The 18,871-nt window shown below is 38.8% G+C and overlaps 3 protein-coding genes across 5 annotated transcripts; all 3 read left to right on the top strand.

Annotated features, from left to right (window-relative positions):
* Nucleotides 1–1,159: 1,159 nt before the first annotated feature.
* On the top strand, nt 1,160–6,234 carry LOC149736137 (uncharacterized). The gene has a single exon (XM_089879288.1). It carries the CDS (start codon nt 2,146–2,148, stop codon nt 3,928–3,930), a length of 1,785 nt encoding a protein of 594 aa, XP_089735414.1. The 5' UTR covers nt 1,160–2,145; the 3' UTR covers nt 3,931–6,234.
* Nucleotide 6,235: 1 nt separating this feature from the next.
* On the top strand, nt 6,236–14,687 carry LOC149736136 (urocanate hydratase-like). 3 transcript variants are annotated; one of them, XR_016385114.1, is made up of 16 exons: nt 6,236–6,381; nt 7,198–7,328; nt 7,767–7,860; nt 8,182–8,241; nt 8,656–8,779; nt 9,193–9,345; nt 9,830–9,954; nt 10,530–10,681; nt 11,066–11,245; nt 11,367–11,549; nt 11,997–12,114; nt 12,389–12,538; nt 12,729–12,852; nt 13,012–13,193; nt 13,723–13,987; nt 14,019–14,687. XR_016385114.1 is itself a non-coding variant. In XM_089879282.1 (15 exons), the coding sequence occupies exons 1-15, from the start codon at nt 6,256–6,258 to the stop codon at nt 13,852–13,854; spliced, it is 2,034 nt and encodes a 677-aa protein (XP_089735408.1). In that variant the 5' UTR covers nt 6,236–6,255; the 3' UTR covers nt 13,855–14,687. The 3 variants fall into 3 exon arrangements, 2 of the variants coding, with proteins under 2 accessions (XP_089735408.1, XP_089735409.1); XM_089879282.1 differs by having other exon boundaries at nt 13,723–14,687; XM_089879283.1 differs by lacking the exon at nt 8,182–8,241 and having other exon boundaries at nt 13,723–14,687.
* Nucleotides 14,688–14,831: 144 nt separating this feature from the next.
* LOC149736135 (uncharacterized) lies at nt 14,832–18,759 on the top strand. Its single transcript, XM_089879285.1, has one exon. The coding sequence runs from the start codon at nt 16,236–16,238 to the stop codon at nt 18,102–18,104; it is 1,869 nt and encodes a 622-aa protein (XP_089735411.1). The 5' UTR covers nt 14,832–16,235; the 3' UTR covers nt 18,105–18,759.
* The last annotated feature ends 112 nt before the right edge of the window (nt 18,760–18,871 follow it).

Genomic DNA, 18,871 nt, shown 5'->3' with positions numbered 1-18,871 from the left:
AAGAAATACCTACACCCAGCGTTGTTCAGCGCAAGTCAGTGTAGATATTTCTTTGTTTGTTCATTTAAGCGGCGTTTACACTACAGCGTAGCTCGCCTCGGTGTAAAAAGATAAAAGAATGAAATCAATAAAACATCTACACCAAAAAAAACAAACAAAGAATGTCGACCCCATACAACGCTGGATGTTAATACACATCATAGCTACGGGTTTACATTGGTATTCAGGTTTTCCGTTTTCCTATATTTGGCCGAAAACGGTCTCAACAACGAGGTTAACCAAGTTCGTTGTGGTTTTGTGCTCCAGACTGTAACCTTAGGTTTAATTGAAGGCAGGTGTTCCGTATCTGTATTTTACTCGCAGAAGTAAAGATGTAATTACGTTGGTTTCAATGTGACTGTGGCAACTGGCAACCATGGGTGAAAGTCATTCCAACCAAAATAAGCCAGGGTTGGCTAAATGTTGTCATTTAATAAATAAATGTAACTTATTTATCTTCGCATGGCGGGGCAACGACAGTCGTTATAATACGGGTGTTCTGTTTCATACACCTCGTGCACGCTTACGAGTTACCAAGTATGTTACTTTACATTTGTTCAAAAGTTTACCGGCGCCGTGGCATACTGGTTAGCGCGCCTGCCTGTAACCGATAGGTAATGGGTTCAAGGCTCGACGCTGCTACCATTGTGGCGTATGTGTCCTTGGGCAAGACACTTAACGAATATTGCTCCAACCTAGTGGTCACTAATGGGTTGTCCAAATTGTCAGCCACACATAAAAAAAATCCAAAAAATTAATTACCCACAAAGTAACGTACATGGTAACTCGTAAGCTGGCACGAGGTGTTAAACCCGTTTGATAACGACTGTCGTTTTCCGGCCACACGGGATAAAGTAGTTTATATTCATTCATTCATAAATGATTCTTTGGTTTGTTTCGAAAATACACACGCGCATACAATAGTAGCCGCATTGGGCGTCGAACCGAGTACCCTTTAGTTACGATGTGAGCTTTTTAACACCTGACATACGGCACCAAACTGTATTCAAGAAAAATATTAAAACGTATGGAACACAAACTCGAATTTAAAATATTAACATCCGTTACTTTCTGTTATAGAAATCAAATAAAACCAGGAAACTATTTTTAGCCTGGCAGCACTATTGTTGTGGAATCACTGAAGCGTGTAATGACGTCGTGGGTGTGTTTGTGATTTCGTTGTTGGTTTGTTTTTATTATAATTCGTAAAATTACGTAACTTTTAAGAAAATATTCCGTTCTAGTCAATAAGTATCTCTTGTAGTTTATATTTAACTAGAAAAATTGTACAGAAAATAATCATAAATGTCATTTTTAAGGTAGTATTAAAAAAATTTAAAAACGCATTTTTTAAATTTATTTTTCATATTAAATAAATTTGCTACACTAAATATATATGAAGATTTTGTAATTAGGAACTGGTTTGTTTTAGCTCATATAATACAACACAGATACTCTGTATAGATAAGGGATATTAGGTGTTTGTATAAGCATCTGTTCCTTGTTTATATTTCATTTAAATATACAGTTACCGTTTACTGCAATAGTAGCAGGGACCTCTTTGTTTAATATATTGATTTAGTTTTGTTTGTTGGTGATTAACTTTATTGATTCAATTTTAATTTCAAGGCCACGTTATGGCAATCGGCAATGTGCTTTGGCTTTTTCCTATGGTGAAAATCGTATTATTTTAATAACTTGTTTATATTAAAAAGTTTCGGACATGTTGTTATTATGGTTTTTGGTTCAATTTCATGTATTACAATTTCATGTATAATATTATATTTGAAAAATTGAATCAATATATTTAGTTTAAAATTTTATTTACAGTTATTTAGTAAAATAATAATTTGAAAGTGTTAGCAGTGAGTGATAGTTATCATATTGTTAATAGACTGTTTATCATTACTTCATATTTAATCATATATATTATGGTTCAATATTTTATCAATAATTGTCTAGTTTAATAATATTCCCAGCGTACACAGTTGTTATATTCAAACATTCACCAGCCATTTACTTTATATTTTTCAAACAGTTACAGAAGTTACAAAATATATTGTTTCCCACAGTTGTTCAGTTTAATAATAATCTCAATGTAAAGTGATGATTGCTCATCATTTATCTGCACGGAGCAACGAGAAGATACTCGAAGATGCTCAATTCTCTGGATCCCTGATTGCCACAAATCGGAGGTTAAAAGACCTAGATTTAAGTGGAGAAGGACACTTTCTGCTGGACACATGCATGCTTGACTTTACTGGAAACTATTTAACTGAAGTACCGTTGGATATTTGCGAATGGCACTCGTTACGGAGCGTCGTGATGTCACGGAACCTCATCAAAACTATTCCCGAGTTTTTACTCCGGATGCGGCTAATAAGAGTCCTTGATCTTAGCAACAACTTTTTGTCCCATCTTCCCGCTTCTATCAGCGAAATGAAGTCACTCGTTATGTTGAAATTAAGTAACAATAATGTTGTTTCTATCCCAGATGAAGTCGGGAAATTGAAACGACTTCAAGAACTCGATGTTAGCGGAAACCAGATCGACCGCATCCCTCCACAAGTGGGCGACATGGAGTCACTATTACATCTCGATGTGTCAAGAAATAATATTTCTATTTTACCTGATGAGCTGTCAAAATTATCTCTCGTACATTTAGACGCAAGTTCCAACAAGATTTCTTCAATCCCACTTTGTTTCGATGATATAACTTCACTGCAACAGCTAATTGTCCATGATAACCCATTAGTGTCGCCTCCATTGAAAGTTCTAAAGAAAGGAAGAGTCCACTTGTTCAAATCCCTCCAGCTAGAAGTTGCCAAGAGCCAGAGAATGCAAGAAAATGCATTTTCTTCCAAGAAGCCCGATGATTTGGTTTCACAAGTTACAGCTGCACTTGGTGTAAGTGAAGCACTCAACGCAATATCCAACGTACTGCCTGAAGAGGAAGAAATATTTGTCGATAGCCCGGTTGAAAACATGTCTCCTGTCAAAGCACAGACAAATGGAGTAATGCGGGAATCCCCTACTAAGAGACCGAAAAGCGCATCCTCACCAAAACGACAATCACCGAAGAAAAAATCCCCGAAAAAATCTCAAAGTAAAGAAGTAAAAACCCCTCGAAAGCAAAGTGTGGCAGATATTATAAAAGACACCGTGAAACAGGAAAAGGAAAACATGAGTCTTGCACGTGATAACGCTCATGTTCATGAGAATGTTACGAATGTGAATCACAACCGTCGTAACTCCCGGGAAGCAAAGATAAGTACAACTTCATCATTCCCGGGGTATACCCCGCTTGTTAAGGACCAGAAGTCAAAAAGATTAAGTTCGCACGAGCAACCACATTTCTTGGAGGTTATTAAACCGCGCACGGCCCATCGAAAGAAACACACGGACACCGACCAGATGTCTTTCACAATGAGAAGAAGAACGGAGAAAATTTACGAAGAAATGGAAATGTTAGAAGGCCTTCGTGAGAGCATTGCATCAAGGTTAAAGATGCCGTTACCGCCAGACCTGATGCCAGCGTTAGCGGACGGTGTCATCTTATGCCACCTCGCGAATCATCTGAAAGCTCGTTCCATCCCAACGATTCATGTTCCGTCCCCTGCTGTTCCTAAGTTATCTATGGCCAAGTGTCGGCGGAACGTGGACAACTTTCTAGATGCGTGCACGAAGCTCGGGGTGAACCCGAAGCGACTTTGTGATTCAACTGATATTCTGCATGAGCGCAATATTCCACATGTTACAGAGTGCGTGAAGGAATTACTAAAACTCGATAAACATAAATCCCAAGACCACTCCACCCCAGCGCCCTCTGTTAAAGTATCTTATGCCAGAACAAGCACAAGCAGTCCTGTTAAAAAAATCATTTCTTCTTGATTGAAATCTTAAATTAGCGCAAATTTACGAATCTTTGTATATTAAGATCCTGATTTTATGCCGTACTTATTTTCTAGTTGATTTCTAGACCATCTAACCCTTATAAGCTGTATCTTGATATGAATCTGCTGTGAATGTTGCACTAAGGCACCTAAAGTTAACATGTGTCCTTGTATATTCCATGTTATATCACCCAAAGACTATGGGCGTCATGATTGGAAATTTTAGACAAAATTTGGGGTGACATTGTTAAAATGCAGTTATACTCATATTTGTCAAACATAGGGAACCTCATTGATTAATGTGGTGAATGCAATATACTTTGGCTCTGCTTGTTTGAATAGACACCTAACAGCAGGATAAGAGCAGTTTTGGAGCAAAAACTTGGGTGCCAAAACAAAATGTCACCCTGTTTAAAAATTAGACATAATTATGTCATCCCAGACGACCCCAACGTGACGCCTATGCCTATGATCTGCTGCGTATTATAATTATATCAACAATGCTGCTGCATCCCAATAAGCAATTTATTCATAACAATGCAAATTATGATGTCATTGTTTGGTTATGTCACAATGCCCATTGTTTATTCATACAAACTACAATGAAATACGTTAACTCCTATTGCATGATTATAAAAAGCCTTTGTCGTTTTTCCTACAATTTTTCTCTTTTTTGAGAAAACGTTTAAATTTGAATTTTTCACATAAGATCTTGTATTGCTGCTTGCGGGATATATGGCTTGGTATTTATATGATCTTTATGAAGTTTAATATGATCTTTATAGTCTCTTTGTTGTACTGAAGGTACCCCAATCATGTTCGCTATTGTGCAATTTATTTTGCCGCCTACCAAAACTGTGACCACTAGTTTAAATCACTCTAACACCTTGTCTTATTATATATGGTTGTAGTGTGGCACATCTAGGGACCTGGGGCTTTTGGTTCATTGTCACAAAATTATTTTTTTAATGCTGCCTATTTTAAAAACGTAAACTATTAAATTTTTTTGTTACCAAATTATTGAAATTTTAAGCAAACGGACATTAATCTTTAACCAGTGGTTCCTTAAAACGCCTCCCCTTCTAAGTTTGTGTTATGTTCTGTCTATGTTCACAGTCACACCCTCACATTTTGACTGAAACTTAAAAACCATTTTGGTCAACTTATTTTCATTTTCCACCCAAATTTTAAATGCCTACTATTTGTGGCCACTCAGTTAAGATTTAGAACCACTGTGTTAGTTGGTATTTCTGCTTATCAAAATATCATTCCAAAGAGCCAGGGTTTCCCAAAATAAAAGGGTCACATTCAAAGTTAACAATGGTCCGCAACAATATTACTAAAACTGGAACAATTAAATTCTATCATAACATCAATATAAAATTGAAAGCTCTAAGGATATGTAATGAAAATAATTACTTTTGCTGAAATTTTTTATTTAGTATTATTTTTTTTGGTTAGTTGCCTATAATAAATTGAATTTGGCATAAGATTGCGGTGATAGAAAATTTACAAAAACTTGTGACCCCTAAAAAGTTGGGAAACCCTAAAAGCTAATATTGCAGCAAATTACTCGTAGCAGTTTGATGTTATATTATTTTTATGTTCAGGTTGAATTGTGGCACATTTTAAACTTTGCTCTCTTGTTCTTTATTTTATTTTTGCTGAATCATGAAATATTTTGATGAGTCATCTTCACAGTTCCATTTTAATTCCTGACTTTGATCCGAAAAAATCCCGTTCAATTTTTTCAGCATTTGTTCACATTAAGAGTCAAATCTTGCTAGCTTGTTTCACATGCACTTATTTAAAGGGATGTGAAACCATGGGCACCATACCTGGGGTGGCAGGGTGGGCGGGCGTACCCCTGGAATTTCTGCAATGCATTAAACATTACAACCAATAAGTTAGACACAGGATTGTGTCAAACTATCCCTGCCTTCCCTGTGTTTAAGAGTTTGGCGCCTATGTGGAAAACCAATTATTATGTAGCACACAATATTGCATTATCATACCACTGTCCCTCTTACAACAATGGATGTTTATTTTGCCCAAAATTAATATTTTCAGAAGGTTTGACCTTATTTTAAAATATTTTCCTTTTACAAAGAAAAAACGTTTTTCGTGATTTTTTTGTATTTATTTTACACAACTTTTTCCTCGTTGTTGAGTTCTTTGTTGTGGTTGGTTCGAATATAAAGTGACGCTTCTATCTTACACAGAGAGCTTTTAATTCTTCAATAAGCCCTGCTTTTGTGATTAATAAAATTATTTTACTCATTTCTGTGTTACTGTTAGGAAAGTAGGGGTAGAGCAATATACAATGATGGCTGAATTAAAAGTTTTATCTAACGGGATTCCTGATCAACTCCCTGAACTTAAACTACGAGATGCATCTATACCTCATGCTCCGTTTCGTAACAACAACTTGTCTGAGGAGGAAAGGAAGGTAAGAAATTGCCCATGGTATTCAGGTGGCGGGATGAAGTTTGTATTGTATGTTTTAATAGGCAGCATGCCATGGGATCTGGGATTTAGGCCATAGTTGGCCCATTACCTCAACATTGTATATGCACATTCTATATGGGTGAGGTTCTACAGTGAGGCATGCCATGGGACCGGGGATTTAGGCCATAGTTGGCCCATTACCCCAACACTGTATATGCACATTCTATCCTATATGGGTGAGGTCCTACAGTAAGACACGCCATGGGACCTGGGATTTAGGCCAGAGTTGGCCATTACCCCAACATTGTATATGCACATTCTATCCTATATGGGTGAGGTCCTACAGTAAGACACGCCATGGGACCTGGGATTTAGGCCATAGTTGGCCCATTACCCCAACACTGTATATGCACATTCTATTCTATATGGGTGAGGCACGGCATGGGTTCTGAGATTTAGACAAGAGTTGGTCCAATACCCCCATATTGTATATGCACGTTCTATTCTATATGGGTGAAGTCCTACAGTGAGGCATGCCATGGAAGCTGGGATTTAGACCAGAGTTGGCCCATTACCCCAAAAGTGCCAATGTGTTAAGTAGTTGCTGGAACTTGCTGTAGCAATATTCGCTTCTACTGTATCAACTGGTAGATGCGTATTGTATTTATATCACCATATTTGTTACCATAGAAGAACTATTACATGCTCTATGATGTAGTTTCTTTTCTATATGAGTGAGTTCCTACACTGTAACACACCATGGGATCTTAGATTTTTGAACCAATATGATTGATCCAATAACCTAACAATATTACAGACGGCAATAAAGAACGCACTTCGTTATTTTGCACCAAAACATCATAAATTGTTGGCGACAGAATTTGCAGAAGAATTGAGAAACTACGGCCATATTTACATGTACCGGCTGTTGCCTCAGTTTCAACTGAAGTAAGATGTTTGGTTGTTATATGAGGGGTTCGGTGTATTTGAAAAGTGGTGCAACCAATTCAAGGATATTTAACTGATTATATATATCTTATTATTTTGTTGACAAAAAATAACTGTCAAAATCTTTATTTAACTTATATAAACACCTGTAAAAAGTGGTGCAACCAAATCAAGGTTATTGTTTTGTTGACACTTTGTAAAAATAGCTGTCAAAAATAATGAAATGTCGTTCAAATACAACTAAATTTATTGTTGCAAAGGAAACTGCGATTGAATATTAATGTACGGTCAGCACGTTTTAACTGAATGGTGAAATGTGATATAGTTGTGAACAACCACTTAAACTCTACATTTTTTAAATATTCAGGGCCAAGTAGTCAGGTGCTTGCCTTGCAACCAAAGAATAAAATAAGTACAAACGCTTAATATTTCCCACAGGGCCTACCATATAGATGCTTACCCATGCGTATGTAAACATGCAGCAGCCATCATGTTAATGATAATGAATAACCTCGACCATGTAGTTGCGCAGGTGAGTATAAAGCAACCTTTTATTTATTTTTTGTTAAAAACGATCGCGAAAATCATACTATTTAAAGATAGAAGATAAAGGAAGAGCAATAAATGATTAAGTCAGTACCTCTCAACCCCTTGGTCACCATTTGATTTGGTTGGTTCACCTACTACAGTAGTTCACAAACCTTTTGACTGTTATTGTAAAATTTGTGCACTTAATTATAACATAATGTCATGTCATTCTGAACTTTTATAGTGCATTTAAACGAACCTTCTTTGTATTTAAACCAATGCATTTATTATACAAAGTTAGCATACCAATGCATTTACATTACAGTACCCCCATGAGTTGGTAACATACGGGGGAAATGGACAAGTCTTCAGTAACTGGGCACAAGTGGGTACACGACTGTTGTTTGATGATTATGTATCTGCTTTGTAAGATATTCCAGTAGGTGATGGGCAAATCCTGACCTAAATGCCTTGTCATAGTGCATTACTCATAGCCATAGACACATAACGCTTACATGTCTATGTATGTCTTGGAATCAATTATGATATATAAAGATAATGTGGGTACACATAGTAACAGGTTAACCGCGCCAACTAGAAGTAATAACATGGGTACATTGTCTAAAAAGATAGGCACCTGAACTTACCCTTATAGAATAGTATAGAATGTGTATATACAATGTTGAGGTAATGGCCAACTCTGGCGTAAATCCCAGGTCCCATGGCATGCCTCACTGTAGAACCTCACCCATATAGAATATACCCTTACACCCAAGTTACAAACCATCTTTCTTTCCAGTTCTGGCTAACCATGAGTTATTTATCCCGTCTCACCACCAACCAAACCCTCGTAATGTGCTCCGGTCACCCACAAGGTTTGTTCCCAAGCAACTCTTCAGCTCCTCGTGTGGTGATAACCAACGGTAAGCATAGAAATAGCAGGTGCAGTGGTTAGGTTGTGGTATTGTACCTAACAGGTATTGTGCAAAATGTGTTAAAAAATATTTTGCCGTGGGATATTTTCCAACTGTTTAATATTTAAGAGACTTCATGTAGTATTTGTACCAAGCGGTGAATGCGCAATATTGCTTGGCACAAATTCATTGGTTGGAAAAAATAATCATAACACCGGGTTCAATGCTCAAAGCTGCTACCATTGTGGGCGTATGTGTCATTGGACAAGACACTTAACGGCAATTGCTCCAACCTAGATAATGGGGTGTCTAAATTATCAGCAACAAAAAAAACCCGATTCATAAATTTTCTCACCCAAGAATATCTAGTGTGTCATTGATTGATGTATTTATAAATAACCCAACATTACCCCCTACGACAGGAATGGTGATCCCCAACTACTCCACTTCTGCTGACTACGACCGCATGTTTACCATGGGTGTTACCATGTACGGACAGATGACTGCGGGTAGTTATTGTTACATTGGTCCACAAGGAATAGTTCACGGGACAACCATCACTGTTATGAATGCAGGTAAGGTTTAACAGAGTTGTAAACTAAATTCTAAATATCTGTTGTAGCTGTAGGCATATATGTCCTTGGGAAAGAAACTTATTGGCAAAATAATGAAAATTAGCAAAAGTTACAGGGTTCGAGGCTAATGTTATTGTGGGCGAATGTGTTCTTGAGCAAGACATATAACAGTAATTGCTCCAACCCAGTGGTCACTAATAAGTTTTCCAAATTGTCATACTTAGGTGATGTATTGCCGTATTGCAAACAAAGCAATGATGCAATCAAGTTAACGTTTATACCAGTAGAGCTGTTTTAGGCATTACAGATTGCCTGGTACCAACAGCAGCAGAATGTTCTTATAACCATTAATATGATATCTATATAACAATTAATATGATATCTATATAACCATTAATATGATATCTATATATTAATTAATATGATATCTATATAACCATTAATAGGATATCTATAAATAACATAATACGATATCTATTCCCAGGGCGCAAATACCTCAACGTGGAAAACCTGCGTGGAAAAGTTTTCCTTACGAGTGGGCTAGGAGGTATGAGTGGGGCTCAAGCTAAAGCTGCAACAATAGCTGGTTGTGTTGGAATAATAGCAGAGGTATGTGATGTCATAATCACCAACAAATGCTGTGTGGTGATGTCATAATGCTGATTGGATGACTCATTATTTGTATTGTTTCAAATTATGACTCAGATTAAATGACTCGGTGTTTTGTGATTGGCAGATTGATTAGTCAGCAGATTTGTGATTTGATTTTTTAGGTTAGTGTTCAAAGTGCTGGCCAGAAGGCATTAATCCAAAGCTGTCTACTGCTAAAGCGCTAGTACTGCTATTGTTGTTGGTGTATGGATACTTTAGGAATAAACTCAGCTGTAATAGCTCCAACCCACTGGTCACTAATGGGTTGTCTAAATGAGAAAACAAACACCCACAAAGTTATACATGTGGTAACTCGTAAGCGGGAACAAGGTGTATGGAACAGAACACCCGTGTTATAACAACTGTCGATACCCCACCCCCCCCCCCATGCAAAGTTTATATTCGCACATCCACCCCATTATTTCGCCAACTCTACCATATTGACCACCTTCATGCATGTGTTATAATGAACACTTTCCCCGCTACACCACAATACCCATGTTGTAGTGACATATCTCCACATTTACCACCAGATTGACGAGACCGCTCTCAACAAGCGTTACAACCAAGGTTGGCTGATGAAGAAAACATCCGATCTCGATGATTTGATCCGGATGTTGCGGGATGCTCGGGGTGGGAGGGAGGTTGTCAGCATCGGGTACCATGGAAACATAGTTGATTTATGGTAAGGGGACTTAATGCTTATGGGAATTCGGGAAAATGTTATTTTTTGTTAAGTAAATAATTACCCACAAAGTAACATACTCTCGTAAGCTGACGCGAGGTGTATGATACCCATGTTATAAAGCCTGTCGTTTTCCGTTATAACGACTGTCGTTTTTGGTTATAATGACTGTCGTTTCACGCAATGATAAAGTAAGTTACATTCAAGTATTTATGCAGCACTTACAGTTCTTTATAATTTTTATTGGAACATTGTTGATGTAAGATGAGATGAATACTTGATGTGTTTTTTTAAATTTTTCATATTTTTTGGAATTTTAGCATTTTTACTGTTTTTTTAAAGTTTTTTGGAAATTTTGTCTAATTTTTAATTTTCTTCTTACAGGGAACGCTTGGTTGAGATTTACGAAGAGACGGGTGAATGCCTCGTGGATCTTGGATCTGATCAAACTTCTCTGCATAACCCTTATAACGGGGGGTATTACCCTGTGGGAGTTTCCTTTGGGGATTCCCAGAAACTCATGAAAGAAAATCCCACGAAGTTTAAAGAATTAGTGCAAGCTTCGTAAGTTGTTGTAACTTGGCAGTGAGTGTTATAATGTACCCGTATGAATACACCATGTGTGTCTGGCGTAAAGGAAGACACCCATGTTATAACTCGACAGTGAGCATGATGTATATTACAGATTACGCCGCCAAGTAACAGCCATCAACAAACTGACCACTGGAGGGCTCCACTTCTGGGATTACGGGAACGCCTTCTTATTTGAAGCCAAGCAAGCAGGTGGAGATGTTTTGGTGGAAGGTGAAGTTTCAACATCAACAACAACAAAGTTTAAATATCCATCTTATGTGCAGCATATAATGGGGTGGGTGGTTTCGCTTGTGTTATTTTTAAGTTTTCCCAGTGGTCACAAATGGGTTGTAGCACCCTGTGTTTGTTAGTGTTTTTGTATGGTTCAATTTTAGATTACAGTTATCAGCACTGTGGGTTCGGTGGTTAGACGCTTGCATCATAACCAAAAGATATTAAGTTCAATGCTTAATACTGGTGTATGTGTCTTCGGGCATGACACTTAACGTACATTGCTGCAATGTGTATTGTGTCACTAATGGGTTGTAGCACCCTGGGTGTGTTGGTGATAGGCCAACTGTGGCCCAAGTCACAATGCCAATGACATGTCTCACTGTAGGATCTCAGAATACTACCTGAAAAGTAAACTTAATATTGCTACACATCGGGTATTTTACTGAAGACCTCTTTCATATATAACATAAGATATTACATTGTCCTATTACACCTTATTATCTCCTAGTGACATCTTCTCCCTTGGGTTTGGTCCATTCCGATGGGTTTGTACCTCCGGATGTAAACATGATCTTCAACAAACGGATCAGATCGCTGCTGATGTTATTCAGTCGCTCATGAAGGAGGTGATGTCATGATACATATTGGGATGTCATAATGCTGTTTCTGTGCACTTTGGCTGCTTATCCACGCACTACATTTGTTGCTTCTGTTTAACCTATAATGGTATCTTGTGATTTCTTCGGTAAATCATGTTTCCTGTAAATGGGAACATTTAGAATATTAAATACTGTTTACACAAACACTTTATAACGCACAAGATTACTCTAGTGACTCGATAGTGGTAACCATGGACAAGTCACTCAAGTTTTAAGCAGTCTTTATCCCCCTCCCCCACAGAACATATCCCCCCCAGTGATGCAACAATATTCCGATAACTTGAAATGGATCCAAGCAGCTCATGATCACCAACTAGTGGTTGGATCTCAGGCTCGTATTTTGTATTCTGACCAACAAGGACGCATCAAAATCGCTCAGGCATTTAATCAGGTGATTTATCTCGACCCTGGCCTGGACTCAAACCCAGGATCCCTGGTTCTTCAACCCTGGCCCAGATTCAAACCCAGGATCCCTGGTTTTCCAACCCTGGCCAGGATTCGAACCCAGGATCCCTGGTTTTCCCACCCTGGCCTGGATTCAAACCCAGAGCCCCTCTAATACCCCCATAACCCCCTAACAGGCAGTCAGCGAGGGTAAAATCAGCGCTCCTATTGTGATAAGTCGTGACCACCATGACGTCAGTGGGACGGATAGCCCCTATCGCGAGACTTCCAATATTTATGATGGATCGGCTTTTTGTGCGGGTGAGGTATCTTCTGTCCCTTTTATAATATTGTACATCTTTTCCAGCATCCTATTACTTAAACTTGGTTTTTTTGTTATTCATAGCATCCTGACTCTTTGTATATTGTTTCTGAAATAAAGACCTTATATAATCCTGACATAGAAATCTTTATTTCCAGACATGGCAGTCCAGAACTGCATCGGAGATTCGTTTCGTGGGGCAACATGGGTGGCCCTGCATAATGGGGGTGGAGTAGGGTGGGGCGAAGTGGTAAATGGGGGCTTTGGGGTCGTATTGGACGGATCTGAGGATGCGGGGTTAAAAGCGGGGTCAATGCTGGCGTGGGACGTTAGTAATGGGGTGAGTAAGGGGGTTATTGGGGTGTTGGGGGTGTACCACTGTATCAGCCAACACCCAATATACATAGATACATATTACTGTATGTATAAGTTTCAGTTTTTGTATGATTTTTATTGTGGTATCCTGTATGGATTTACCGGGGCATATATAAATGTATTTTGGTTGTTGGGTAATTGAGCAAAGCCAGCCAAGTCTCATTGACACATAGAATAGAATAGACGACACATTTTGCCCATTTACAAGTATGGGGTTTATTGATGTATGTGTTGTGTGGGTTGTGCGATTTGTCCAAGGTAATATATGTTCATGAAATCTGGGCAAGGGGCAGTTTGTTACAAACTTACAACCATGAGTATTGTATATGGGTGAGGTTTTAGAGAATCGCATGCTGTGGAATCTGAGGTTTAGGCCAGAGTTGGCCCATCACCCCTACACCCATTAGAAATCTAGAGTCCAATGTTAAGTTATGACATCATCAATGATAGTTTATCCTCATTCACATTCGTCACCACGGTTACCACTCTATCAGGTGACCCGTCGTGCATGGGCGGGCAACGTTAACGCCATGGATACGATCAAGGTTGCCATGACAATCGACCCCAACCTGGAGGTCACCCTCCCCAGTCATGTGACAGACGACGTTCTTAATGGTCAGATTTAAGGGGTGTGTCATGCCAATGATATTGGGTGTAGATATTTTTTAAAACCAGAGTGAACTCATGCAGCTAATGGTGTATATGCAATATGGTGATGCTAAGATATTTACCTAGATGTATTATATCAGTGCCTAAAACCTTTTTTTGTACTTATATCAGCGCCTAAAACTTTTTTTTGTACTTATATCAGCGCCTCAAAACCTTTTTTTTGTACTTATATCAGCGCCTCGAAACCTTTTTTTTGTAAAACCCGAAACCTTTTTTGTGGGTAATTCATCAGCAAAGCTTTGACATTAGAATTTCCGAAACCTAATTTCACAGAACTTTTTGTAAGCTTTTAATGAACTTTTACAATAACAGTCAAAGGGTCACTATAGTACGCGACCTAACTCAATCAAATGGTGACCCAGGGGTTACAAATCATTTAAAAACTTTCCAATTTTATTAGCTTTATTTTAAAGTTCAAACATTTTGTAAGCTTTGCAGCATATTTTTGTGGTGGGTGTATTAATCCTGTACAACATAATTGTGTATTTCGGTGGTTTATGTATTAATACCTGATGTTTTAACACTTACATTCATTCATACAATACACAACTATAAACTGCCTAAAACCAGTCAAAAATACAAACAAAACAGCTCATATTTGTTGTATCATATATATGTGCTGTTAAGTTTGTATTGAAACTGACCAGAAAATGTTTTGTTTTTTTCAGTTAATTATAATTTACACAAGTTTTATAAATCGTGCAATTTATTTGTAACTGTGCACTAAGTCAAGCAGTGTTAACCAGTATACTTGGAATAACGTTTAATACAATCATATACAACTCGTTAACTTACTTTGTGAACGTTTTTATGTCAAATTTTTACCAGGTTTTAAGTTTTGCTTTAAAAAATGCCGTTTTAGATAATTGCGAATATTATTATTGAAACGTCACATTCGCTATTGTGACATCACACGCGCGTTTGTCCGCACACAGAGGTGTCATACACGTCATCAAACTGTTAATAATCTCGAATAAAGTGACAACAATAGCGACATATTGGCGTTTGTTGAAATGTTTTGACAAGGGGTCTGTATGGAACGGAATATATATATTTGACACTTGTTATGACTTGTAACTGAATAGCCTTTGCTGTATTCTCTCCACCTAAGGGGTTAGAACTACTTACGTATCTTGTTTTTGTTGGTTTTGACAGCTGTTTATAACATGGTAGCCGTCTAGCAATGTGTATTTATATACACATATGTTTTAGAGAAGTCGGCTAATGTAGTGTGGAAAAGATTTCGTATGTAACATTAAATGAATGAAAGTAACTTGTTTATCTTCGCGTGGCGGGAAGCGTCAGTCGTTATAACACGCGTATGTGATATTTTTAAGAAATGTACTTTTATAAAAACAGCTCTTGTAAGATTAAGTACTAAGACAAGGTTCAATCATGGTAGATAAAAACGGAACGCCATTTCGGTTGTAAGATACTTTGAACCCAGATTGCAATAAGTTGAATTGCTTTGTTATCTCAATTAAATTATAGTTTCGGAAGTTCTGGTCTTAGATTTTGTTGGATTTATTTTTACTCATACGGATACCTAACAGAGAATAAACGATTTTAATAAAAGCAATTATCGCTCTATTTTGTCGTCACAGAGGTGTTAATTCGCCAACAGATTGGAAATGATCAGTTTAATTAATCTCGTGGTCTAGAATCCTCTATTGTTTGAACAATTGATAAGACATTCTAGAATACAGGATGTTACAATTAGACAATCGCGAAGAACAATTGAAATTCGATCCACTTTCGAATTACAGATAACACGCGCCCCAACAAACGAAATGTCTAATCGCTTAACTTGAGATAAGAATACGAAAACGCGGTTCATGTTACAGAAATGTTGTTAGCGTAAACGAAGATGGAAACATGAAACGAAGGAACACGATTTAAAGCCCAGTGATGGATTCTAGGTTCATTCGGTGTGTTGCAACTTTGGTGACCGTTTGCAAAGGTTATTAGGTTGGAGATTTTATTTAGACCCCACTGAGGCAGTTTATAGACACTTAATAATAGAGATTCTATTCGACAAGGGTGAGGTCTGTAATACGTGTTCTATGCGTTTTGGTGGTTGTTAGGTCAAATTAGATATAATTTCAATGTATATATATCAAATCGTTTTGTCGTTATTTGTTGTGTTAACGGCAATTGACACTTAACGGCAATTGCTCCAACCCAGTGGTCACTAATGTTTATGTATTTTGTAAAGTTATAAGCACTAAGCAGCCTATATACTCTTAGTGTGTAGTTTTGTGCAGTAAGTCTAAGATATTGTACTCAGTTTGTATAATATCTACTGTTGTATTTCAGCAGATTTTGAATATTTATAAAAATGACGACTGAATTACGTCATCACTCGACTGCTCCGAGACCATTTTTGACCCACGATATTTATAAGCAATCTGTGGTCGGGTCACGTGTGCTACAACAGCCACGATTGGTGGAAACGACAAACGCCCCAACCAATCGAATCAGCAGCGCTCTTATCACGGACCACGATATCAACAATTACCTGAAGACGAAGCCGAGCCAAAGTTTCAGACCTGTGACGTCAAACACCACGTCATTGATTGCGTCATTGTATAAACAACACACAAACTATGAAGAGAAAACAAGCGGGAAACTACCTTCGTTGTTCGACCAGAAAAAGACACCAGTTACATCAGTGTCGCAAAACGTAGCCAACAGAAGACGACGTGGGCTTCGATCCTTCACCTACCCTAGTTATTCAACCGTGCTACCTTACTCTACCGTGACCCCGAAGGTCAAAAGTTCAACTGGTGTCGTGACACGAGTTCGGTCATCGGTTGGTTCTGCATCAGAGACATGGAACAAAGTTCACGACTCTATATCAGCCAACGGGCAAGGTCTGTTTCAAACCCAAGCCCCCAATGCTGTAATAAGGTCGTCGCAGACACATCAGAAGTCGTCCGTGAATTATGTTCCGTTCTATGAGCTCCGGGGGCGTGGGGACGGCGCGAGTGTGGTTGACGCTCCTGATATTGACATCGAGGGGAAGAATATTGAAAAAAGGGAAGAAAAGATAAAAACCCCAGAGGTGCGGGAAGATCTTCCGGACGAAACCTCCGGGAAAACATCAGGAGAGGAGAGAGCGAGCGAGGGAAGCGTTGATCTTCTTGTTTCATCTCTAGTCCGGAGGAACAGAAAGGAGAGTCCCCAGGATCGTACTTCATCGAAGAAGAAAGTCAGGTTCAGTTCGGCGGTGACGACGAATAAAGTTGATGAACCTTCCTACACTGAGGATCTCATTCGAACTCTACATCAAGAAATGAAGATGAAGAAGAGCATCGCATCTTTGTCTCCGGACTCCTCAAGAGCCATGGATGTAGCAGAGGAAAAGTCCAGCGAAGATTTCATCACCCCGGTTATGAAAGTGGTGGTGACGAAACGGCAAGCGCCAACTGGATCGGAAAAGGGAGACCCCCCATCACACAGGGAGCCTGAGAATCCCAGAAGGGTAGCAAGTATGGCGTCACGCATCATTAAGCATTACCCCAACGAAAACACCCAGGATTTAACCCAATACCCAAACGAATTCTTACGCCGCGGAACCCAGGCAACAAAACGTGCTTCTACAGCGGGGGAGGCCAGAAAACAAGAAACGATAGCCCGTGTTGCGAAATCCGTGCCGAAACGGCAGACCGTTGTCATGCCGAATTTTCCGAAACAGCCAGTATGGCCTCGAAGAAGTTTCTCCGTCCACCCGGGCTCTTCCAAGCCAAAAACCTCGGTCACTTCGGCCAGTGGTTTCAACGCATCTGTACATGGCAGTAACTTTAACAGCACCACGCCTCGAAAGAATGAAAATTTACGTAGCAGGTTATCCAGTGACGTCACTAGCGCTACGTCACAGCGTCAGCGACCTTCTGACGTCACTAATGTGACGTCACAGATCCGCCCGTCCACAACGCCGGGACAAATAAGGAACATTCAACAAACGAAAGACATCGAGACGAATGGGATCGTTCGCGGAGAATCGAGCGTCGTATCTCCGCGGACTACGATTAAATTCGCCCCTCTTTTCAACGAGTTCCAGCCTATACCATCTATGCCTGACCATATTAATTTTTGCGATCCAAGAAAAACAGAAATTATTCTCCGATGGCTTGATGACGTCAACAAGAAAAGAAACATTGAATCTAAGTTAAAAAGAAACGCGTTCACCCGTTCAAAAGTTTAAATTATGTTCATTTCGCATTTCGATGTACCAGGCAAACTTTAGCGCCGCGCGTGTTGGGGTAATGGGGTAATAGACCTACATCCCAGGTCTCGAGTGTGCCTCACTGAAGACCTCACCCTTATATAATAGAATATATGTTATCAAGTGTCTATAAAGTGCCTTAGTGGGGTCTAGATGGTAGCACCCTGGATGTTGGGGTAATAGACCTACATCCCAGGTCTCAAGTGTGCCTCACTGAAGACCTCACCCTTATATAATAGAATATATGTTATCAAGTGTCTATAAACTGCCTCAGTGGGGTCTAGATGGTAGCACCCTGGGTGTTGGGGTAATATACCTACATCCCAGGTCTCAGGTGTGCCTCACTGAAGACCTCACCCTTATAGAATACAATCTCTATTATTGAGGGTCTATAAACTGCCTCAGTGGGGTCTAGATGGTAGCACCCTGGGTGTTGGGGTAATAGACCTACATCCCAGGTCTCAGGTGTGCCTTAATAACAGGCTTAATTATGTTCATTGCACAATGTTTTATTGAATTATAGTGTTTTTGTATCATTTTTGTTATATTTGAAATATACAGTATTATGTTGTTTTCAGTGTTTTGTGAAATATTGTCGCATTACAGTAAATATAGTGAACAATTTACACAACGATTGAAGCTTTGTGATATGAACAAGACATTGAATGTACATCACTCGTTATAAAAATAATTACGAAAGAACTTAGGAAAACACCGCTAGCTGGAGCAAGAGAACGACACACATT

The sequence above is a fragment of the Ciona robusta genome, chromosome 5 (assembly GCF_009617815.1).
Source record: "Ciona robusta chromosome 5, ASM961781v2".
Taxonomy (NCBI): Eukaryota; Metazoa; Chordata; class Ascidiacea; order Phlebobranchia; family Cionidae; genus Ciona; species Ciona robusta.
The sequence above is the reverse complement of the archived record's forward strand: the minus strand, read 5'-3'. Positions and strand labels throughout refer to the sequence as shown.